The sequence below is a fragment of the Opisthocomus hoazin genome, chromosome 8, assembly GCF_030867145.1.
Source record: "Opisthocomus hoazin isolate bOpiHoa1 chromosome 8, bOpiHoa1.hap1, whole genome shotgun sequence".
Taxonomy (NCBI): Eukaryota; Metazoa; Chordata; class Aves; order Opisthocomiformes; family Opisthocomidae; genus Opisthocomus; species Opisthocomus hoazin.
The window spans coordinates 21,616,673-21,642,351 of NC_134421.1; the positions used below are offsets into that span (position 1 = coordinate 21,616,673).

Sequence of the window (25,679 nt, forward strand, 5' to 3'; positions counted from 1 at the left end):
CTGAGGTAGTCTCTGCCACAGGAAAACACTGGGGAGCAAGCAGTAGAGAAGGAAACCTAAATTATTCTACTTAAAATTGTAAAGATAATAATAAATTTCAGTCTATTATTTTAAGAAAGACTTGCAGAATGACCCAGGAAATTATTGACTTGTTAGGAAATCTAAAGGAAACTACAGAGAAATTAACAACCACAGAAATTGATAAAAATTATCATTGCATTTAGAATAATCTGAAATATTATCAATTTAATATGTCTAGGTAGCATGGCTTCTGCAAACCAAAAGCTAGTATCACTAATTTGTTAGAATTTATAAACTTGTTACTAAAGTATAGGATAAAGAATAATCACTTGATAAAAAGTAACATATTTATCAATACAAAAAACAATGCTCAGAGTTACTATAAATGCCCCATTATTGACTATGACTTCTTTTATACTGGGTATGCCTAAAAGAGAAAATGCACAGAAGACACTTTTGAAATCCAGAAGCATCTTCTCTTTAAATTGTCATCAGTGTTTTTCCAAAGGTGATGTGAAGAACTAATGATGGAGGTCAAAATAGGAATTAAGTGAAAGAAAAAGTTAAGTTGAAACTGATTCCAGTTGTGCACCCATTAAAAGTCCTTACAAGTTTGTTTTTCAGTCATTCCTGACTTTTTAAGGAGAGGAGGAGTTGGTGTTCTCATGTTATTCTCTACGGCTTCTCTCACCACCACAGTGCCAGAATTATTTAATGAGAATATTTCAGGATCCAAAATATTGTAACTGCAGAATGAGAGAAAAAGAAGAAAGCACAAAAAAAACCCCGATATAACATTAAAAAGAATTTTGATATACACACACAAAATTCAGTTTCTCAGAAGTGAGTTTTGGTTGCTTTTCAGAATCAGAAATAAATGATAGCCAAAAGTTACAAGGAACCAAAAAATAGCACAGTATAGTATATTTATACAAACGCACGCAGCATGGGAAACAAACAGGAGGAGCTGGAAGCAATCGTGCTGCTGGAAAGCTACGAACCTGATTGCCATCACGGAAACTTGGTGGGATGAATCCCACGACTGGAATGTAGCTCTTGATGGCTACAGGCTGTTCAGAAGGGACAGGCGAGGAAGGAGGGGCGGGGACGTTGCCCTTTACATCAAGAAAACACTACAGAGTGAAGAGCTGTCCCTGAAGAATAGCTACGAGCAGGTCGAAAGCTTATGGGTAAGAATCAGAGAGAGTGGCAACAAAGGGATCCTAGTGGTTGGTGTCTACTACAGGCCGCCAGATCAAGGGGAGCTGATAGACGAAGCGTTCTTCCTCCAACTCCAGGAGGCTTCGCGCTCGAAGGCTCTCATCCTACTGGGGTACTTCAACTACCCCGACATCTGCTGGAAAAGCAACACGGCAAGCTGCAGGCAATCCAGCAGGTTCCTAGAAAGCACTGAGGACAACTTCTTAAGCCAGGTAATAAGCACCCCTACCCGAGGGGATGCGATACTAGACCTGGTGGTCACCAATGCGAGTGAGCTCGTTGGGGATGTCAAGATCGGAGGTAGCCTGGGCTGCAGTGAGCATGCGCTGATGGAACGCTACTGAGGGAAATGGGAATAACGAAGAGCATAGTCAGGACCCTAAATTTTAGGAGGGCAAATTTCCAGCTCTTCAAGGAGATAGTCAGAAGGACTCCCTGGGAAACGGTCCTCAGGGACAGGGGAACAGAACAGAGCTGGCAGGTCTTTAAGGATGTATTCCAGAGAGCACAAGAGCTCTCAGTCCCCAAGTGTAAGAAGTCGGGCAGAGAAGGGAAGAGACCAGCATGGCTGAGGCAAGAGATGCTGGTCAAACTAAGGAAGAAGAGGGAACTGCACAGGCAGTGGAAGCAGGGACTGGCTTCCTGGGAAGAGTATAGGGAAGCTGCCCGGTTGTGTAGGGATGGGGTCAGGAAGGCCAAGGCACAGCTGGAGCTGAACTTGGCAAGGGATGCAAAAAATAACAAGAAGGGCTTCTACAGGTATGTCAGCCGGAAAAAGATGGTCAAAGAAAGCGTACCCCCGCTCATGAGCGAGACCGGCAAACTGGTAACAGCAGATGAGAAAGCTGAGGTACTCAACAACTTTTTTGCCTCAGTCTTCACTGGCAACCTCTCTCCTCACCCCTCCCAAGTCGATGAATGGCAAGAAGGAGACCAGGAGGGTAAAATCCCTCCAGCTGTAAGTGAAGACCAGGTTCGGAACCTCCTGAAGAACCTAAACGTACAGAAGTCCAAGGGACCTGATGAGATGCATCCCAGAGTCCTGAGGGAACTGGCTGATGTAGTTGCCAAGCCACTCTCCATGATATTTGAAAAGTCATGGCAGTCAGGGGAAGTCCCCAGTGACTGGAAAAAGGGAAACATTGTGCCCCTTTTCAAAAAGGGTAGAAAGGAAGACCCTGGGAACTACCGACCTGTCAGCCTCACCTCTGTGCCTGGGAAGATCATGGAACAGATCCTCCTAGAAGATATGCTAAGGCACATGGAGGCCAGGGAGGTGATTCGAGACAGCCAGCATGGCTTCACCAAGGGCAAGTCCTGCCTCACCAACCTACTGGCTCTCTATGATGGTGTAACAACAAGCGTGGACAAGGGAAAACCAATGGACATCATCTATCTGGATTTTTGTAAAGCCTTTGACACGGTCCCCCACAACATCCTTCTCTCCAAATTGGAGAGCCATGGATTTGATGGGTGGACCATTCGGTGGATAAGGAACTGGTTGGATGGTCGCAGCCAAAGGGTAGTGGTCAACAGCTCAATGTCCAGATGGAGACCAGTGACGAGTGGAGTCCCTCAGGGGTCTGTACTGGGACCGGTGTTGTTCAATATATTTATCAATGACATGGACAGCGACATCGAGTGTACCCTCAGCAAGTTTGCAGATGACACCAAGCTGAGTGGTACAGTTGAGACACCAGAAGGACGGGATGCCATCCAGAGGGACCTGGACAAGCTGGAGAGGTTGGCCTGCGTGAACCTCATGAGGTTCAACAAGGCCAAGTGCAAGGTCCTACACCTGGGTCGGGGTAATCCCCGCTATCAATACAGGCTGGGGGATGAAAGGATCGAGAGCAGCCCTGCTAAGAGGGACTTGGGGGTACTGATAGACGAAAGGCTGGACATGAGCCGGCAATGTGCACTGGCAGCCCAGAGGGCCAACCGTGTCCTGGGCTGCATCAGGAGAAGCGTGGCCAGCAGGTCGAGAGAGGTGATTCTGCCCCTCTACTCTGCTCTGGTGAGACCTCACCTGGAGTATGCGTTCAGCTCTGGAGCCCTCAGCACAAGAAGGACATGGAACTGTTGGAGCAGGTCCAAAGGAGGGCTACAAAAATGATCCGAGGGCTGGAGCACCTCTCCTATGAGGACAGGCTGAGAGAGTTGGGCTTGTTCAGCCTGGAGAAGAGAAGGCTGTGGGGAGACCTGATTGTAGCCTTTCAGTACTTAAAGGGAGCCTATAGGAAAGATAGGGACAATCTCTTTAGTAGAGACAACAGTGACAGGACGAGGGGTAACGGTTTTAAACTAAAACAGGGTAGGTTTAGGCTAGATATAAGGAAGAAATTCTTTACAATGAGGGTTGTGAAACACTGGAACGGGTTGCCCAGAGAGGTAGTGGAGGCCCCATCCCTGGAAACATTCAAGACCAGGCTGGACAGGGCTCCGAGCAACCTGATCTAGTTAGCGGTGTCCCTGCTCGCTGCGGGGGGGTTGGACTAGATGACATCTAGGGGTCCCTTCCAACCCAAAACTTTCTATGATTCTATGATTCTATTTCAAAACTCTCATCTGACCAGTGAAATGAGCAACCAAACACGTGCATGTCAACTGCCATATGATGGAAAGCAAAACTTGTTATATAATAAACCAATTTGCATTTGGAAGCTGAACTGCTCATATGACAAACTGACTGATGTTATTGTAATTCAGATCTGTTTGCATTAATGGCAGTAACACAATAATCTATATTAATAGCAATCACTGTTCATGCAGTAAGATATACCTGTCCAGATGCTGTGAACCACAAATTCCAATGTTATATTGCTCCTCCAGTTTCTTTTTAAATAAGTTGTAGTGTGCAGCTGCCAGATAGATATTCATCTGAGACCTCCAAGGCATCTCTTCAAGACACATTTGATGAAACTTCTTTCTGTTTAAGTAATTACTCACAATTGGTTTCAGCAGTACCACTAAGGTGTCACGAGCTACTTTTTGCAACTCATCCTTGCATTTCCTAAAGCAAAATATATGAAGTAGCAAAAAATGAAACTGTGTTTTCTGGAAGCTCTCGAAAAGAAAATAATGGTAAAGAAACACGGAAGCATCCCATTGCATATCCACAGAATTATATTAACTCAGAAACATATGACATATTTCTAGCAAAAGGATTTTTGCTGCAGTCAAGAAAAGCAATTGAGCCTTCCCTCTTTAAGTGCACTTAACACGCACTAAATCCTATCTTATATTTTACCAACTTCCATAAGATATTTGTCTTAGTACTTACAAAATGTTTAGCTCTGTGTTTGAAGTTATTTGTACCAAAATCATCCGAACAGATTATTACAGCAAATACAACATGTTTCTCACAGTCTGTTCAGGAGATGGAGGGTCTACTATTATACTGTAAATTTGGATCATTGTTTTTCTTGTTGTGTTTTGATAGCTAATCATCCTCAGTGTGAAGAAAACATTTTATTCCAGATTTGGATGTTTGGCTTTAATTTCCAGTCATAGATTTTCTTTATGTTTCTCTGCCAGATCAAAAAATTCTGTATTATCTGGCACACATACAATGCTCTAGTCAAATTAAATCTAATTTTTTGTTTTTTTTATAAACTGTAAACAGATTCGTTTAGTAATCTAAATTATTTTTCTGCCTGTTTTCCACCTCTAAAATGTGGGCGGAACAGTATACCATATGGAATGTTGATTATATTAACACAGCAATATTATTAAGGAAGATATGAAAGAGCAGCTGAAAAAGCAAAAATCTCAGGATAAGTTAAACATCCCCTCTTCCACTGAAAGCCATGAAAATCATGTGAAGTAAGGTAGGTTTGTTCTGTCGAGGAAGAAAAATGGACGGTTTATGTAAATATTTAGAAGATAGTGTATGGAAGACTTTTTTGAGGTTCTTTATTTAAAACACTTCCAGAATCAGTTACATGATTGCTTATACCCAGATATTTCTAGTTTTCTACTTGCTAACTGCTGAAAGCATAAGTGATGAAAGCACCAGGTAGTGAATACTACAAATTCTTTTAGGTCAGAAGGTACCATTAGCGAGTTAACCAAATATATACAATTATCTGCCAAAAGAAGAGGTGAATGAATTTTCATTTGTTTCTACCAAGAAACAGTTTTCTGAAAGCTTCAGAACTGACAGCCCAAAAAGACTAGCAACAGGATGACAAATATCACCGTGAAACTACCTGAACATCAGGAACAAATGAACAGTCTTTATTAGATTTCTAACAGGTAAGCTCCCCAAATCAGTTTGAAATGTATTATAGTATGCAGATTAACATAGCTTTTCCACCATAATGAATCGACATGCTCAAGCTAACGAAACTGAAATACAGTCTTCAATTATTAATACAAAGACTTCCAAATCTTCAACAGTTATTCTCTGAAACAGAAATCAGATAAATTCTGTTCTCTTGAGTGTAAGCCAATTTTATAGCAAACTAAAACAGAAAAGTAAGTGGACTGTGAATAAATTCATCCCTTTAATAGAAAAAAGTTTTAAAATACACACTTACATGTAAACTAAATTTCATTCAAAATATTTCGGTTCTGTATATGAACCTGGCAACTCACATTCATTTACCTTTGTGCTTCTGGAGTTTTCATTATGTTTGGATGTTTCATGAAATACTGTCTGAGAGTGTGTCTTTTTTGAATGGGACTCAAGGCTGCTTTTCTTGGTTTCTTCAAAGTTGATACCTCTGGTTTCTTTAAAGGTGAGGTCTCCATACTCTATAAAAAAATCTTCCATGAACATCTTAAATATACTTCAAATACTTGTTTATGCCTACGTTATCAATTACTTGAGATATACATGAGTTTGGCTTGTGTAGGAACAGAACAGAGCAGAAAATAATTTCTGGAACTGTTTGTCAAAATAAGACAGCAAAAGAAATATTTAATATTCCAGAAAGTTTTACTATTTTTCCAGAAGGTATATGTCAAATGCCTGACACTAAGAAGCCAGCCAGGTCCCAAAATATTTTATTTCATATACCAGTGTTTTTAATCTCAAAAATTATAATAGTTCTTTTCCTATTATTACAAATAGTAATATTTTGCAATGCAAAAACTGAGACAGAAAACTCTTTCCCTAATCTGTCTCAGATGCTAACAGTATCACAGCATTACTAGAAGGTTATGAGGGAGCAAACTCTTCCTCCAAAACGATACAAATCCATTAAGATTATTCTTACCTTCTACTAAAAGCAAAAAATTATTTTAAAAGAATTCTAAACAAAAAGCCTTTATTGTGCAATTAGAATATCTGCACAAGGAGTTAATCATGAACAACTACTCATGAAAAGATGTAAGTACAATGTATTGTACAAAAAGGCCTAAAATCTCCTTTTTTTAACGTGATGGTACCCAAAGCATTTCTTATTAACACATTGGTTTTTTCAAAGGGAGCTGATGAAAGGCAAGTTTTCATTAATTTTGGAATGCATTACTCCTCTGACTCAACTCAAATCCCTCACAACTGCTGGTGTTTCAGATAAATCCTATGCCGACTTTTCTTCTTGGTTTTAGGAGTGCAGAGGTGAGCTGAGGACTAGAACTTGTATCCCTGGTTTTAGTAATTATGCATGTCTCTAGCTCAGGTTTTTATGAGACAGGTTTTTAAAAAATATTTTTGTGCTTATGGTATTGCTTCCCAGTAAAGATATACATGACTCCTTAAAAATAAAACTCACTTTCTGAAACTCCGCAAGTCCTGTAGTGTATCTATCTGTGCCTTCTGTCAGAGTGGGAGCACTTCCTTCTTGTGTTGAATTTCCATTGATACAGAGAAAGCGGTTGTTCCTCCTGATCAACAAACAAAGTTAAAAGCAGCAGCAGCAGCAGCATGTTAAACTCCTTTCATAGTTAAAGGGCTATCTTTGGGAACAGGTAGAGCACATGCAGTTCCTATTTCATTGGGATTTTTAAATTCAGCAGGTTTTCTTTCCTTCTTCCGCTTCAGAATATAGGAAATGCTCACTTTCAAGGTTTACTATAGAGATCTGAATTTACGGATAACAACTATCTCACTTTCCTAACTCCTAGTAAAACAAACCAGCTTGCTTAATTATCCAAATTCTACTACAGAATTCTGCAAAGAACTTCTTCATGTCCAATTTTTTTGGTTTTTTGTAACAACAGTTTCTGTTTACTATAATATATCTCCTTTTCATTGATTATTTGCCTTTTAAATTTTAGAAATATTGGTGTGCATTTTTAACAGAGTTATAGGTAAATTTCTTTGGGATCCTTGTAAGTGAGTGCCTACTATTTGGTTCCACTTATCTTTTCAGTATAGAACTTTTTTTAGACACTAAGAGTAGGCCCTGATTGATTTGTTTTTGATTAAACACAACATACTTTTCTAAGTTATCCCACTGCCTCATAATAATATGGCAAATGGCCATATTGCCAAGTGTTGTCTGAAAAGGAAAATTCTGGAAATTGCCGATTGTAGACAGGAGTTTTGAACAGACACAGTGAAGGGAGAGGTCTCCATGTACAACAAGGTCACAATACAGTATTTTCAGTAGCTATATGATCCTCTATGTTCATGGAACGTCCGCAGACTAAAAGCCATGGAAATTACTCCAGATGGGTCTTTTACCCAGATGCAATTTACAGTTTCTGCTGTAACTGTGACACTGGTGAACCTAAGTAGCAGTTTTGCACTAGTACTATAATAGAGATCTACCTTTTCAAGTAAACTTGCACATTGCCTGCCCATTCCAGAACACATTGAAACTTCTCTTCATTCAGGATTTTGTGCAAAACTTGTACAAAGAACTCAAGAAAACGTGATTTCTTTCTGAATTTCATCACTGCAATAAAGTAACAAATAACACAGTTTTCGTGTTATACAAATAACACAGGTTTCTGAATTCAGCTATAACTACAGCTACGTATGTCTCAAAGCACATATTTATGTCATGTTGCATGCTGATGAAGAAAAGGCATACTGATACTGAAATCAGACAGGTCATGATACACGACAGCAGTTGCTAAATTCTTCTTGTGACTAAAATCCAGAATCACAAGTTCACTCTATTTGCACTCCTAGAATGACAAACATTCTAGGGAATGAGAAAACCGGTTTGGAACTATTTTTGTATCATGCAGTACATGGTGCACAAATATTTTATAACAATATTCAACATGCCTAGTTGTACACATGCCTGAAAATCTCAAAAAAACAATAAAGCAAGTATAAACAAAGCAACTGCATCCTATTCATCAAGGTTGCTCTTCTCAGTGACAGTCACATTAGCGTACAAGCATCATACAGTTCTCACTGCAGCAGTGGAGCTCTGTTGTCTAGATTTTAGGCAACTTTGTAATTGTTTGCAAACTGCTTTTACTGTTTGCTTGTCTTCATAACTTTTTACCATCAAGAAATAAATAAGTATTTATCTTATCTGAAAGCTATACTAATTTCACAGGCTAGGATCCATTGTTATTTTGAACACCAATATTAAAAAAAATAAAACAGTGGCAAAGGCCACATACTAGAATCTTAAATCCTATTTCAAAAATGCAAGTGTACTCAGACTTTTGTGAATTCCTTTTTCAGTAACATAATTTAATGTGGAAATGGGGTATCTCCATTTAAAAAGAACATTCCACAAAAACAGAATCTTTGAAAACTTAACAGAACTTAAAGCGAATGAGCTCATTTTTAAGGTTATTAGAAAATAAACATTATCCAAATTATTTAAAATATTAATATTTCATATGCTTACCATCAACATCTAAAATAATTTGTTGCAAGTATTTCATACATTTCTAAATGTGACTATAGTAAGAACCTTTTTAACCTATGTTTTACTTGAATTTTTATATTTGAGAACAAAATTAAGAGAAAGTTTCCAAGAGCTTATGCCATGCAAGTAGATAGCTTTACTGGCAAGTTTCTGAAGTAAAGAAGCCTTTACAGTTAAAATAAACACCAATTAACCTACCTTCTCGATAAGCATTGTTTGATGTCCAACATGAAATTACAGGGTAGAGGAACAAAGGATCTTCCTGTCCTGTAAGCTCTGATCCACGAGCTACATCAATAACCACATGAAACCCATTATGACAAGCAGTGATAGTGTACAGTAGAAACTCTACCTGGAATCATAGCTGAAGACTAGAAAAATCCTTCTTTAGCACAGAATTTGCTCTTAAATCTCTCACTGTCATCCAGAGAGAAATTCAAAAGCTTACTCTTTCCTTCTAACGTAAGTAGCTGTGCTACTTAAATAATGAAGAGCTTACGGATGCGACTGATGAACTTCCAGCTACCAGACTAATGAGCAGGATGTCTGGAGTTCATCAGAGGTCTGACAAAAGTCCATACAAATAATCCATGGAGGAGGACATGTCCAAAAATGTATTTAAAGCTATACAGCATGAACTGAACACATGATGCTACTCGTGACTAGTGCTTACAGACATGCTAGGCATGTGGATAGCATAAGCAGGTAAAGGAATCTTTTCTTCACCTAAATATTTATATAAATATATGTATACAAATGTATTTATATTATATTATAATATCTATATTAGATAAAGGTATAAATAATATATACAATATAGAGATATAAATAGGATAATATAGAGATATAAATGTAATATATAGGAGAACAATAACATAGATGCAAGCTTCTGAGAGTCAAACACAGCTGTGTTACCAGGTGATGAGCACCAGAACAATGTTACACATGCTAGTTGCTATTTTGCCTTAATAAAGAAATAAGACCTACAAAGTTTGTGCTTAGGCAAGTTCTGCAGTCAAAAAAGATCAATGCAGCTAGTGTCTGAAAAAAGCAAGGTTAAAAATGCACTCTGGAATAACCAGTTGTGATAGTGGATCGATAGCTACACCCTCCAGTGGAAGCAGTCAGTTGAATGCAAATAATGTCCAATTAAACAGGACAGTCAGCAGGACAAGCAGATTTTTAAAATTTTCTTTTTAGGACAAGTCACACCCTTTATTAGTACTCTCTCCTGTTTGACAGGTTCAAAAATATATCAAAAAAATGCTCACTTCAAATGAGCATTTTCACAGAGAATAATACCTCCTAAAAAAATTTAAAATCAGAAAACGTTTCAAATTTCAGAATTTAAATTGTACTATGTATGAAATATTTTTGTTTTCTCAGTTTCTTCTGAAAGAGGCAGATTCAGCTCTTTTTTATTTTTCTCGTAGACTATGATCCATGGAACTCTAAATGTTGATCCACTTTTAAGGATTTCTTATGACAAGTTTTTTTCCAAAGCATTTTTAACAGCATGCCCTACAGATGTGCACACTGTCCTGATCCACTTCTACGTATTTGTAAGGACAGCTGTAAACTTTGTTATTTGTTTTGCATGGCCTCAGCAGAAGACTCCAATTTGTATCCTGAAACGTACTGACAAATATGCTATTTCAGCAACAGAGCAGACTTCAGCCATCATGTATTTGCCAATTACTGAAAATGTGTTCTAACTGATCAACCCATTAATTTAACTTTCTACTAAGTAAGAATGGAACACCATTTTATTAAGTAACTCATGTAATTTTCAACTAACTTACAGAATTCATTCACTCTGTAACTTGTTCTGCAGGAACGCAGGCATCAATGTCAGCAGCAAAAAATGAAGGATCAGTGCATTTTTGCATCACTCTTTTTTATCCTATTTATTACAGGAGAAATGCTTTCTCTTCTAAGACAAATGCATATACAGAGATCATGGACAATAACTAGAACATGAGTCAGCAGTGTGCCCTTGCAGCAAAGACCAGTTGCATACTGGGCTGTATTAGGAACAGCATAGCCAGCACGTCAAGGGAATTGACTATTCCCCTCTATTCGGCACTTGTGAGACCACATCTACATTTCTGTGTTTGGTTTTGGACACTGTAGTATAAGGCACTGACATACTAGAGTAAGTCTGGTGAAGGGTCACCAACATGATAAGGAGCTAGAGTGCATGACAAAGCAAGAAGAGATTGAGAGAACTGGGTTTATTCAGTACTGAGAAGGCTAAAAGGAGTCTACGCATACCCAATAGGAGTAATACAGAATGTGGAGACAGACTGTCTTCATTGATAGCACAAGAGGCAACAGACACAAGGTGGAAATCAGAAAAATCCAAATAGATATTATGAAAACCTTTTTAACCCTAAGGGTCGCCAGCTATTGGAACAGGTTGCCCATAAATGCTGCAAAATCTCTTTCTTCAGAGCGATTCAAAACTTCACAAGTCCCAGAGCAACGTGATCTAATTGTACCTGTTTTGAGCAGGGGGTTGGAATAAATGCCTTCCAGAAACGCCTTCCAACCTAAATTATTCTATGATTCTATCCAGGGTCCAAGGAGTACAAGATGCCATGTTAATATAATGGAAAAAAAAAAAAAAACAGTCGTGGCTCTATGTTTTAAGTTCTAATCAAATTTCCTTTATGGGTCCTACTTATTAATTCATCTAACTTTGGCAGAACTATTAGTCTGAAAATTCTTGTGCTTAATCCAGACTTTCAGGTATTTTAAAGTTGATATATTCATTCCAGAGTTACAAGGTAGTTAATTGCTAGTATGCAGGCAATTCCTTCACAAAAAGGACAATTTCTGTTAACTTTCTTCAGGAAGCCTTTTCTCTAGTAAAGTTTCCTGCAGTGGTCGTTACTGCTAGCACTGGTAGGATAGTAAGACATGCTATAAATGTTCGCCACTGCATTTTCTGATTTAGGAAGATAAAGCAAGCCTAAATAACACTAAATCCAATTTACCCAGACTGGGAGAACAGATATATAGATATATATAGATATATATATATATATTTATATATATATATGTAGAAAGAACAAACATGACCATTCCTTTCTAAGAATGAATGAGTGTTTTGGTGTAAATCATAAAAAAGATGAATAAAAGTCATTATACACATCACTATCAGGTATCAATAATACCACTAAAATTATGATTTTGGTTGACTTATCATGGAAGACATTGGAAATAAAAGTACTTCTTAGGTAAATAATTTTTACAAATAAAACATAGAAAATTCCACAGGAAAATGGAAGAAGTGTTTTAAAAGTACACCCACCTGGTTTTGTCAGTCTGAGGAGATTTGATTCAAGCGCACTTAGATTTTCTGTTGCTTTTTCCATTGCAGCTAAATGGGATGTCTTTGCAGAAGTGGTCTGAAATATCCAATACTTTTTTATAAAAATTTAGCTTTTATCTAACTAAAACCAGCAGGTCAATAGTGAATTTTAGGTTAGATCTCAAGTCTTCTAATTCTATATCTGATAATTTAATCAATAATGCCTTATTTTTCTTTTCAAGCAAAATAAAATTGTTAGTCATAAATTTTTGTGTACAGCTTCAAAAACCTAGCTGTGATTCATTCTTGATTGATCTCCAAGGCAATGAATGGAGTTGCTCTGCCACCAAATACATTATTAGGAAAGTCCCACATGCTACTACAACAACATATTTGAACAGATCGGTTGACAAAATATGTTGTTTTCCAGAAAAAAACAATCTTTTGTAAATTATTTACTACCTACACAAATCAAAATCTTCCTCTGGAAAGAAACATTTTTTTTTTCACTTTGGTGAAAATGTAATTTTCAGTCAGCCCTACTTGGCTCAAGATATTATATTGTTCCTATGATCTTGGATTCCTTTCTCTTTTTTGGTATGAACCTGGGAGCAGCTAACACAAACTCAGTAATAAACAATGGAGAAATTTTTGTCCTGGATCCTATCAGTGTCATACAAATTTTCTCAGAGAAATCCTTCCCTGTAAGTTGATTGACTTTTTGTCCCTCTCTTTAATATATCTCAGTTTCATGCTCACACTGCTTCCTTTCTTCCTCCCTCATTATTCCTACTTTCTTGCCTCTTTTTCAAATCTCCTCTCCAGTAAAATCTCTTCTAAAATTATTTGAAGAAAAAACAGATAGAAAAGTATGAAGAATCAACACTTCATGTTGCAAGAAATCCTCACAACCTGCTACATCTCTTTGTAGTTTAAGCATTAAGGTCTTTGAGGTTGAAAGTTCTTCCTCCACTGAGAAATATTTTTCAGTCTACACAATTCCTGAGTTAGTCTCTTATTATGACTATGCTTCAAGCAGCTACTACACAAAATCAGAGGCTGAGTTTCTACATTATTTAGGATATTTTTTCTCTTCTTTACTTACACAATTCTTTAATTATTTTTTTCTGTCTAATAAAGCCATCCTGGAAACTGCATGTGAAGATCAGTTAGGGATGCTTGTATAAATATCTGCAGGATCCTCATGGCTCTGAACTGTAATATTGCTAACCCCTCTCCAGTTCAATAAGATGAGACCCTGTACCCACTGCAATCTGCAACTGGTCTTGACAAAGATGGCAACAATTAAATAGCAGCTTCTCAGCTGCACTTTGGAAACTCTTATTCTACAAGAAAACTCTTAGTCCATACAATCATTTGTAAAACAAAAAGTTAATAAATGTAATCTTCACAATAATAAATACAGTATTTAGAGAAAAAGTAAAAATCAGAGCAATTACTTTAACTTCTTTGTTAGTGTGTGTTTCTTCAGTTTTCATAGATCTTGACAGGCAGGGTGAGGTTGTTGGGGAGAAATCCAGTAATTTTTTCCCATAGTTAACAATAATTACTGCTAGTTCATATTCTTTCCATGAACGTAGTACCTATTGAAGAATCATTTATTATTTATTTTTGTTTTGCATAACATGTAATGTTTCATTATTGTCTACTTATAATTGTCAAAATGCATGAACATTATAAATAGAAATTAATTACTCAATCCTTAGGCTTCTTTCATAAAAAAACCCAGGGCTATAGACCTGTAAAATAATTGGAATTGCAGATATGTTATCTATGTGTTCTACTTCTGCTTAACCCATCCCTCAGAGAATAGAAAGATTTAACCAGAAGTATCTATTGCTGTGATTGACATTCTCCCTGTTCTCAGGCAGTACTGCTATCAAAGAATATAAAGGGTAACTAAATGATCCTCATTTACCTCTCTGGTATCAAGTGCACATTTGAAAATCCCAACTGTGTTAGTGAAAGGAGTGGTGAAATTTATTTTTTAAATTATGAAATTTATAAATGAACAGTGTAGGTAATGTTTTTAGACAGTTTTATCTTCTTTAGATAAAGCTCTAAAGGCCAAAGTGCTTCTACTACATGCAAGGTAACTTCATGTTAGGATGCTTGTCTTTGAGATACAAAATAAGTGTAGAGATTACTTTAGGATAAATACAGTATATGGCCTGACTGTAACTCAACAGAAAACTACATACCATGGGTTAATCAGAAGCATTTGCAATTCATTCATTCTGTTTGCTATTCTGTATGTTATTCTGTCAAAATGCTACCTCTAAAGGGGGAAAAAAATCAGCAATACAAGCAGACAGTCATTTAGCTGGGGCATCCAACAACAAACACACACTTTATCAAGGTTTCAAGGTTCCTGATAGGCTTTATTGGCCTTCATAGCCTCCATCTGGGCCCTCCCCCGATGGGGCCAGGAGCTCCCTTTCAGCTCATGCTTGAGCCTACAGTCCCTGCCTGCTTCAATGTGGCAGGAACGCTGGTCTCCAGCATGCTCCAAGCCATGCCTGGGCCTGGCAATGGATCCACTGGTCTGGACACCTGACCCATGGAGCAACTCCTCAGCTTGACCTCAGACTGATCCCATCACGATGGACCAGCCTGCTGGGCTGTGTCTGAGCCTAGCTACCCTCACCAGACCGGATCCTGACCTGCAGATTAACTTCCCAGCTTTAGCTGAGACCTGCCTCACCACCACAAGCTCATCCAATGACCTGGACTCCTGGTCGAACCTGGCTACCAGGTGCTGCCCTGCCAGCCCTGGCATTGCCCTCGGCTCCTGGCTCCCCAGCCCTTGCCATTCCCTGACACTGCCCTCATAGCCATGAAGCAACTGATTAATATGAAGAAAATTACAACACTAAGGCTTAAAATACTCATCTTTACAGAAAGAAGGAAAATTGGGTCTTCTTGCAGTGCACTTCTGAGGATGTTTGACACTGATCTCATCTTGTGAGTTGAGCATAGAGATTGAGCTCCTACAAAGACTCAGGCGAGGGATCACCAACACAGGGGAATCCCTCCAACCATCAGCCACAGTTCAGCTTCAGTATGAGCTCTTAGCTGACGTGTACTCAAAGCTTGAGGAAAGCTGCCTTTTTCAGCATCATACATCATGCTGGGGACTTTAACTCGAGCATGTCTCTATACCTGAGGAAAAAAATCCTACCAGTACCACGTTTCTTATCTCAGTAATTAGACTGAGCGTCTGAATCATAAATGTGATCTACAGATATGCATTATGGTTAAAAGTCAAGGTACTTATGTTCTTGCCAGCATGTGGGACTAAATAGTACAAAGTCTCTTGTATCTAATTAGCAAATAAGCCAGATATGCTAATCTGATTAAAACTACAAATATGGCCTCTTTGCAGTAAATAAACTTTTAAATTTATATATTACTTATAGGGCTTATTGAAAATAATACTCCCTTAAATGTAAAAATGCATACAATCATGTAAAATACATATTTCATGTCATGGAATAATAGTTACGGTCTATTTTCTGAACAAATGAAAATTCTCAATTCTATTAAAAAGTCAAAATGTCATTATTATATAGAACGCACTGATACAAAGGTACTAATAAATATTTTTATACCTTTACTATTTAAGAGTGCTGGTTCTCTAAGATATCACTCTGAAGATTCACTTACTAAATCTTTTTTCTTCTCTAAATGACAAGACCTGTATCTTAAATTAAGCTGTAAGCACAGTAACACACACCATACCTTTGCCGTATAAAATGAAGTACAAGCTATCATATGCTGAATACTCTCATAGCATCCTGCCTGCCTCCTCTGCAAAGTAGCACTTGGAATTTCTTGAAGGACAGCCAAGCACTTAATGAGGATCTGTAAATACAAGGGTTAAAACAATGTTTGGAGTCTGCAACACACTTACAAGCTGCTACTTCTGTACAGCCTATTGTATTTGATGGCAAACTTTAAAAATACTTTGAAATCTAATGAATAGGATGAAATGCTAGCTCTACAAAAGCCAATAATAAAATTTCCATTTAATTTAACAGTGTCAAGATTTCAACCACATCCCTTTGCAATAAATGACATGTTCACATAAAGTCACAGATACTAAATTACAGATACACGATGGATATTTTTGCTGATTTAATTAACATGAAATCAAAGAATGCCATACTCCTAGCAGAGGACTGCTGAAAAACATATCGAGCTGGTCCAAATTCTAAACGAAAGAAAAATGTTTCCGGTATGCTCTGAAAATAAAAGACTTTTTTCCCCATTTTTGTCTAACAATCAGACATGAAAAGATCCTACAACTAAATTACATTTCCCTATAATTAGGAAATCTGAAACAGGAATCATTTCCAGTGGCTAGCTGGGTTAGTAGGTCATCATGGCCAACAACTTCTTAAGCAAGAGGCTATCCCTGTATGCAAATAGAATTTTTTTTTCTTAACACTCCAAAAGACTTCTCAGGGCCCTGAGTGCCCCAACAGTCATTCCCTGAGCAGCCTCACCTGGGGCTTCCCTTCACACCTTCTGCCCAGGGGCCCAGAAGCACCAGCTAAGATCAGACTCAAGCCTTCTGCTCCTGCTTGAGCCATGGTACTGGTGTGCTGGTCTCCAGTTCTGTCTCCTGGATGGACCTTGGACCTGTTTTGCAGCCTTGTCTCCAGTCTCCAGCTCCCACTCCTGCAGCTCCTGACTTTTTCTCCTGGATGGACCCTGGGCCAGCCCAATAAACTTCAGCTTCTTCAGTCTCTCAGTGGACCCTCTAACCAATGCCCTGCTCTGTCTGCCATGTTCAGATGCTGCTAGTCTGTGCCCTGCCTGCGCTGCAGTCACATCATCCTTCCTCATAGAGCGGACATGCTCTTACTGCTGCTCCCTGACAAAACTACCTAATTATGGGAAAAAAAGTTGCATGTATCCACTGTATCCTTGCTAACTGTAAAAAAAACGTCTGCTGCTTCAGAAACGGCAGGAAAGGATTCGGGTACTCTGTTTTCAAAGAGAAGGTGCTTGCTTCTGGAAACGGGCACATGCCTGAAAACTAAAGACTGCATTATCAAAACACTGAATAGCCTTCTTTTTTCAAGAACAAAAGAAAACTATACAAAGCAAACATTCAAAAAAAAGCCATAGGCAAAGACTGCTTTTCTTTCCTCAAAATTGCTATCAGCAAACAGCATTGAAGTAGAAGCTACATCGTAGATTCTACTATAGTTTAGATATACCACCAAATCATCCTGAAGAAACAATCTATATTCTGCAGTTACTTTAGCATATCTGAGAGGAGAATCTGTGCAGCTTATGTGGAACATATGTGCACTGGGAACACATAAAACCATAAAAGGCTTTTCTTTCAGTAGCTAATAAGAACTCAAAGACTAGATATTTAGCTCTCCCACTGTACGCTCCATTATAAGTTTAATTTGAATCACTGTAACTGCAGGACTTGGATGCCAGCTACTTTGTCTTAAAATGCTCTCACCTGAACTACTGGCACTGAAGAAATCTTGTGATAAATAATTGGAGCAAGGAGACCATAACATTGTACAACAGACTGCAGGGTGTAACTTGCATCATTCAACCAATTGCTAAGTTCAATTGCCACAGTCATTCTTTCACATTCTGCTAATCTAGCGACCTGCAAAAGAAAACCACATTTTGATTCAAATACTAATCCTGTTGTTTTAAATCATCTGAGAGTGAAAGTAGACAGATGTTATTGCAGTTTAAGAAGCAGTGTAAGCAGCAAGTAAGATAAAAGTTTAAAAACGAATTTACATTGACACCTGTTAGAAGTATATAAACGAATGCAACATTATTCATGATTCTAAAGGGAGTGATTGTTCTTGACCTAATTGTGCCTTCTGAATTTACCCATATAATTTACAAAGTGTGGTAAACAACCTCAACATGTGTGGAAACGAAATTGCACATGCTAATCTCTCAGAGTAGGTAAGGGGAGGATGACAATTCCTTCCTTTCCCTTCCAGTTATCTGCTGCAGTCCTTACATGTGTGAGCAGCTCCAGTAAAGTCACTGAGTAATTGACTGCTCACATTTTTATGAGACAAGTACTTCAGCAAAGAAAGAGTGGAACAGGAATGTGATAACACAGGAGGCAAAGCTTGATTATCCAAATAAAAAAGAAAGTTTTTTGTGTCGTTAACATGCCATTACACTATAAGAAAGTCTGAAATAAAAGAAGCTTAGTTTTGAAAACCATGAAACCCTGTTGGAAGTTCAATATTAATGAAAATACATGTTCTAAACAGCAGAAATGTTTAAAATTAAAATACCAAGGTGCATCTTAGTAGGACAAAAATAATACTGATTATACTTCTTTCTTAAATTACAGTCTACCACCAATGAAGTGAAGGAAAGTCCTTCCACAGCTGGAATCAGTAGGCTTTGGATTAGGCAATAAGTGATTCTGAAACCATCTTTCCACCAGGATACAAAATAATCAACAGCTACTGAAATACTTCAGGAAGGAAGACCAGGTAACTCACAGAAAATGAAGTATTCTGTAAATAGGATTAGCACATTGCAGCATTTATCTTGCAATGATGAAATAAAGTTGATCAAAAAGTAAAATCAAATCCACTATATTATTTTAAGCCACACATACTTGTTCCTTATAAAGCATCTCATTGGAGCAGATGGAATCACAGAAGAGTGCTCCTTCCATGACATTAATGTCACAGATGGCAAATATATTCCTCAGAAAGAGGTACAAGATAATAGGAGAAGTCTGAGATACAGCTTCAAAATGTAACCTACAAAATAAAAAAGCAAAAGAAGAGTAAAAGCATGTTAACAACGATTCAGATATCGCATGCCTGAAACTACATTATATCAAAGTGCAGTCTTTAATTTTAAAATTATAGACAAAAAGGATTAGTGTAGCTACTTCTAGAAATAAGAATTATACATTGGTTCAACAAGGCCAAGTCCCGAGTCCTGCACTTCAGTCACAACTACCCCATGCAACGCTACAGGCTTGGGGGGGAATGGCTGGAAAGCTGCCTGGCAGAAAAGGACCTTGGGGTGTTGGTCGGCAGCCGGCTGAACGTGAGCCAGCAGTGTGCCCAGGTGGCCAAGAAGGCCAACTGCATCCTGGCTTGTGTCAAGAATAGTGTGGCCAGCAGGAGTACGAAGGTGATTGTGCCCCTGTATTCGGCACTGGTGAGGCCGCACCTCAAGTACTGTGTTCAGTTTTGGGCCCCTCACTACACGAAGGACATCGAGTTGCTGGAGTGTGTCCAGAGAAGGCCAACGAGGCTGGTGAGGGGTCTAGAGAACAAGTCTTATGACAAGCGGTTGAAGGAGCTGGGGGTGTTTAGTCTGGAGAAGAGGAGGCTGAGAGGGGACCTTATTGCTCTCTACAGCTGCCTGAAAGGAGGTTGTAGTGAGATGGGTGTTGGTCTCTTCTCACAAGTAACTAGCAATAGGACAAGAGGCAATGGCCTCAAGTTGCGTCAGGGAAGATTTAGATTGGATATTAGGAAAAATTTCTTTACTGAAAGAGTGGTCAGGCATTGGAACAGGCTGCCCAGGGAGGTGGTGGAGTCACCATCCCTGGAGGTGTTCAAAAAATGTGTAGATGTGGCACTTTGGGATATAGTTTAGCAGTCATGGTGGTCTTGGGTTGACGGTTGGACTTGATGATCTTAGAGGTCTTTTCCAACCTTAATGATTCTATGATTCTACAATTCTATGATAAAACTGAAAAAAAAATTGCTTAAAATTTCTAATATAAAAAGAATAAAAGGAATAAGACTTCTTTTCAAATTGTTGCCCACCTTCTGCTGTCCTAAGACAGCTTTTCCTTAGTTGTTTCATCTAATGCAGTGAAATTTACTTTGAACTCTCTTTGAAAACTTGGGATGCTACAGCTTATTTATTTTAACTGTCTCCTTTTACACATTATTTTTCTGTATTCTGACAATGATGCATACAGTTGTGAAGTCCATTACTCTGTATTAGTAACAGACTCCTTTTCATTACTGATGCCTTTTATTACAAGTCTCAAAAGAATCTCTTTTCTTCTGCCTGCTTTTTTGTTGTGTTTTTTTTTCTTCCTTGGGGGTAGGGGGGCATTTGTTCATGTTATACTTTTTTAAATATTTCTCTTACAGAAAAAATCCTATGATTTCGAAGTATAAGGAATAAATTCGTCCTTCTCCTCGACTGTATTTCCTAAAAGAGACTGAAGCTCAAGGAAGAAGATCAAATCGACACATTCACATAGTTGACATTACCAAGTTATCAACAGGACTTCCGGCTGGGAACAAGAGGTTTCTTTTCCTTCCAGCTCCCTCTACTGACTCTTTAAGTCCTATGTACTTTCAAGCTAGTCCATCTAAATTCTCAGCTACGTATCTGTAAAAGTGCAACTGTCTTATTTCAGGTCTGGTACTGCAGCTTTGAGAATCTTCCATATTAATTGCGGAAAAAAAAAAATAGGCTTGGACATAATGTCAGAAAAGCAAATCCCTGAAACTGTTTTGCACAGCTATTTAAAAATTTCTGTCTTCATTTGATTTATCTGAAAGCAGCTTCATTCTAATGACCAGACTTGCATTCCTGCTTTGTTGCCTAAGCCAGGGATAGATTTAAAACATCCACATAATCATGAAACAGGATGCCTAGTGATTATCTGCTTCCATCAATGCCGTCCACAGGTTGTCTGTAAATCCCAAATGCTCTTATGGCATGTACCACCAAGACCCTCAGTCAATGTATATGCCTAGCATCAGACACACGGTGGCACTGGAAGGACAGACAGGATACACTCCAGTGTTCTGGCTGAACGAGAAGTAGCTTAGACACATTACTTTCTCCTGTAACAGGATTCAAAGCACGCACAAGCCTACACTACCTGCTTGCATCCAGACAGCATTACCATGAGAAAACTGTGGGCTCTGATGGAGGCATGTCAAAACAATACAGAGAAAACGCTAGCTACATTATATGTCTCCGAATAACTGATTACCGGTTATTCTGTCTGTAAAGTGGAAACGGAAATATTATGATCAAACTTTTAGGAAATCCCTCTAATATCTATTTCTTGAAACAAAGATCTTCATTTCTTCTTTAATTCTTGAAACATTCAAGAACTATTGACACACATGTAATAAGGTTGCTTCTTGTCATTATGGTTTCAAGACTAAGCCAGTTTGTCACACTAAAACTGAGGCTGCAAAACTTCTTCATACCTCCTCCACAAGTTTACCAAAACTTTCCTAATGAAAGAATGTCTAAAAAGACTTCCACAGAAGTGAAGATTATGATTTGTGTTCAGTTACATTGGATGTTAATTCATCTCAAATTATAAGCCGTTGACTAACATTTAAAAGTATTATTTTTTATTATAGCATTTCATGCCTATTATTTCATATATGTCTCTTATCTGGGAATTAATTAAGTTTCAATTTATTTTTCCATTTAGATCTATTGAATTTCAGTGAATGTAACCATAAAATTTCTAGCTGGGCTTTGTCATAATGAAAAATCTGTAATATTATGGTTTAACATTTGAAATTTATTCATAAATTAATTAATTTTAAATATTTATTCCAAAGCACTTTAGTATATTCAAAGATTATTGACAGATTTATGTAGCCACCTCAAAACAAAATTAGCAAGAAATTACTCATTTCGGGTGGTGTTCTTGACCATATCTTCACAATTTCTGAACTCTACTGCTCCCTTAATTGGAAAGTCAAGAACCCAGTCCATATTACATACATTGCATACATTGCATACAAAAATGCACCACACAGAATTAGTAGCCACATTTATAGTTTCCCAATTATATTAAGAAAACAATCATCATAAAATATTAGGTGCATAAATGCCAGCAGTTCCATAAATAAAAATCCTCTGCTAATTATAAGGCACTATATTTTTGTAACATATTTCACACCTTTTTTTTTCCCCAAATGTTTTTCACATCGCAAGACTGAACAAAATTTCACAACCTGGTACTCTTTAACGTAAAATGTGCACATCTATAATTAATTATTACTTTAATTTTGTTTTGGCCAGTTACCTGTTTTCAGATATAGTCAAATTATTACTTGCAGAAATAACAGCTGCATTGGCAGGCAGCAGACAAGAATTTGAAACAAAATAATCCCACACTGGTGAAAATGCTTCTCTGGCTAATGTATAGCTGCCAGTCTGATAGGCTACCTGCAAAAACAAAAAAAAAAAAAGCAGCACAACAAAAATTTAGCAAGCTTCTGTGTTCATCAAATAACCAAGCCAAATATGATTACAGTATAAAGAAAGGTTTTCAAACTGCCCCCCAACATATAAATTTAGTTTCTGTAAGAATATTCTGACATCTCTGAATAAAACACATGTAGTAGCAATCTGATTCTACTGATATTATTTTGCCTTCAGAGTTAGCATCAGAGAAGGCAAAAGGGTTTTTTGACTGTTAACCAAGGATCTAACAGCCCTTTGTTAAACACTATACAAGTATTGTGTTGCAGTTTTGGAAGGCATATTATTTCATCTAGGTTCATTTTATTTTGCTAATACTGCAGAATGCCCTGCTGCTCTGGATAATGGGATGTAAATGGAGCCGCACAAATAGGGATAAATTCATGTGGATACCTCTTAGCCTGAAAGATTTTAGGAAATCTTCTAACTGTGACCCATGATCTTATCTACAGGGCTAGACAATTTCACTTTTCTCCATGCCAAAATCTGTTTTACATGTTCTTTATTAAGAATACAGAAAATTACGATAAAGGTCTGACAGAGCCTTTGTGGTCTTCCACAAGACACTACAAAAATAATTTCAATATGAAAATGGTTGGATTTGATACCTGGTAAGTTCAATCACATTTTTCATCCCATACTGTAATGACTAATACAATGATTTCTAGTACTTGGTCTCAAATCAGAAAAATAAAAAAATAAATTATAAGAAAGAAGAAAAAAGTTAAATGCAGACTGAAAAACAGGAACAGGGATAAGAAAACTAGCTGAGAGACATCTTTCCCCTTAAACTGGAATTTCCAGTAATTTTGAATTAATAATTGAGTTACTCAAATATATCATTTGTTATGTTAAAATTGTGATTTGTGCTTACCAAGTTTTTGGCAAGAAAGTCTTGAGTTTTTACCCAAAGAAGTTTTAGAGCTACAAGTGAAAACATATAATTACAACCAAATTAAAGTATATGTTTATTATCAAAGACTCTAACCCTACCTGAGTTAGATAGGATCGAACAGTAGTAGCAGAAAGAGGTGGATAAGCAAGGATTGGCTTAGTTGTTTCCCCAATGGCATCACCAATAAGTTTTCCATCAGAAGAATATGCTGCCACTGCAAATATGTATTTTTCATTGGGATCTAAGCCTTGTATTTCCAAGAGGCTTTTCCCATCAGCTGGTATCTATCAATAAAAATATTTTCTAGTTACATCCACTGTACATATCAAAAACAAATCTCAAATTCTAAACTTTTCTTGTTAAATAAATTATTTAATGGTCTTGGATACAATCAAAGCACGACCTATATTAACAGACATGTCATGTTTCCATGTAATACTAGGTTTTTGAAGACAATCAGAAAACAATGAAATGATGGGGAAAAAAAGTATCAGTTTTCTCTGGAACACAGCTGAGAGTACAGAGCACATAACCTAAGAAAACAGTTAAGCACCAGAACCTGGAGTTTCTCTGTGATATTTTTGTCCATTTGCACATTCACACCATGAGTGTTCATGCTTGCAGTCACTGAGCTGGAAACATTCCAGCCCTGAGCTGTGCTTTCAGAAGAAAAGCATATGGCTCTCCTCTGTATGTGCCACTTGCATGTATCAGATATGGGCAGAGGATGTCTCAGGCCCTCTCAGCACCACTAACAGGACTTCAGTTTCTAAAACAAACAACATATTTTCAAGATCTTCTCTTCGTTTTTCCTTCAAGTAATTGTCCACCTGCACTTTAAAATCCCGGCTCACTCCTAACAGGCTTTTCCACCTTTTCCTCCATAACCAGGACAACTCACACAAATGACAGTTTCAGGGTCTTGAAACAACAAACCACTGACACAGTGACTGAAGCACAACATGAGAAATGAGATCATCGTAATGTAGCATCAACACAGTGCTCTTATTTAAATCCTGTCTGGCCTTCATAAGGAGACCTCTGAAAAACAGAAATCCCTTCAAATGCTGGGGCTGAATCCTGAACCAGCAGACCAGAAATTAGTGTAGGACAGTCTGTAGCATCCCTTTAGAGCAAGGTTTTATCATGTTGATAAGTTGATAGATCATTCCATCACCAAGAATTCTAAACCTCTTCCATGGAGCAGGCAGATAGTGACTTTGTCTGCAGATCAGCATTTTGCAAAGGCATATCCTAAAGCAACCAGAAGTACCATTGCTGAGGCATATGTTTAACCTCAGGTCTATGCATCTCCAGTGCCTGCCAGAGCTAAGACAGTCAGTGGCTTGGATGGATTGCAGCAAGTTCACAGAAAGAACAGCTAGCAGTGGGGCGAAAGTGTCCAATGAAACAATTCACCTGGAGCAGGACAGTACATTGAAACTAGCTCACTGGACATCACAGAAAGCTTGACTAGATTTGACTCTCTGGATTTGATAATAAAAATATCAAGAATATAAGCCTCTATTGTCAGTAGATACACAAACCTTCTCTTTTTATGCACCTTCATTTTGGGGTAGGAGATAGGAGGAACAGGAGCCAAGGGAAAGATTTTCTTTCCATCACCAAAGACAAATCTATCAGTGTTAGTATAGAGCTTGCTCAAAAAAACAGAAAAGCTTGAAACAATGGGCAAAAAAGGTTGAGATCATTCTTCTACCACAATGCAAAACAGAGAACTGCCCTGCAAAGAACAGAACTTTTCATGAAGATTTCCAGATATAAACATGATCACTCAGGTCTGAGACTATGGTAAAATCTGCTGAAGAGGATGTGTTGATGCTTTTTTTTGCCCCTTTCTTACAACCCAAAATGCAGAGTATTTGGATTGATCACAGTTGTCATTCAGGTGGACAATGAAACAGCATGAATAAGTGAGTGAAAAACAGAACTCTCTCAGCCTGTGCAGGAACATCAGAGTGTGATTCAAAGGAAAAAAACTACACTAATACAAGACAAAAAAACCAAAACAAATTCAGAAAATAAAACATCAAATTGTAATGAAGCATTAATGTAAAAGAGTATCAACAGATACCCTGATCAGTCATAAGTAATCAAAGATGTTTGCCGTGATTTTTCATACCATATGCTCATAGCATGAAAGAGAAAGAGCATGAACCTA

At 37.8% G+C, this 25,679-nt stretch overlaps 1 protein-coding gene across 1 annotated transcript in view; it reads right to left on the reverse strand.

The window, feature by feature from the left end:
• The window catches only part of CFAP54 (cilia and flagella associated protein 54), a 123,681-nt gene that overhangs the window by 56,141 nt on the left and 41,861 nt on the right, over nucleotides 1–25,679 (reverse strand). The window contains 13 exon segments of the mRNA XM_075428222.1: nucleotides 631–767; nucleotides 4,025–4,255; nucleotides 5,852–6,000; nucleotides 6,963–7,074; nucleotides 7,964–8,090; nucleotides 9,228–9,317; nucleotides 12,346–12,442; nucleotides 13,806–13,949; nucleotides 16,108–16,230; nucleotides 17,852–18,007; nucleotides 18,998–19,145; nucleotides 22,424–22,566; nucleotides 23,596–23,781. Of these exon segments, the coding sequence (XP_075284337.1) occupies nucleotides 631–767; nucleotides 4,025–4,255; nucleotides 5,852–6,000; nucleotides 6,963–7,074; nucleotides 7,964–8,090; nucleotides 9,228–9,317; nucleotides 12,346–12,442; nucleotides 13,806–13,949; nucleotides 16,108–16,230; nucleotides 17,852–18,007; nucleotides 18,998–19,145; nucleotides 22,424–22,566; nucleotides 23,596–23,781 (1,843 nt within the window).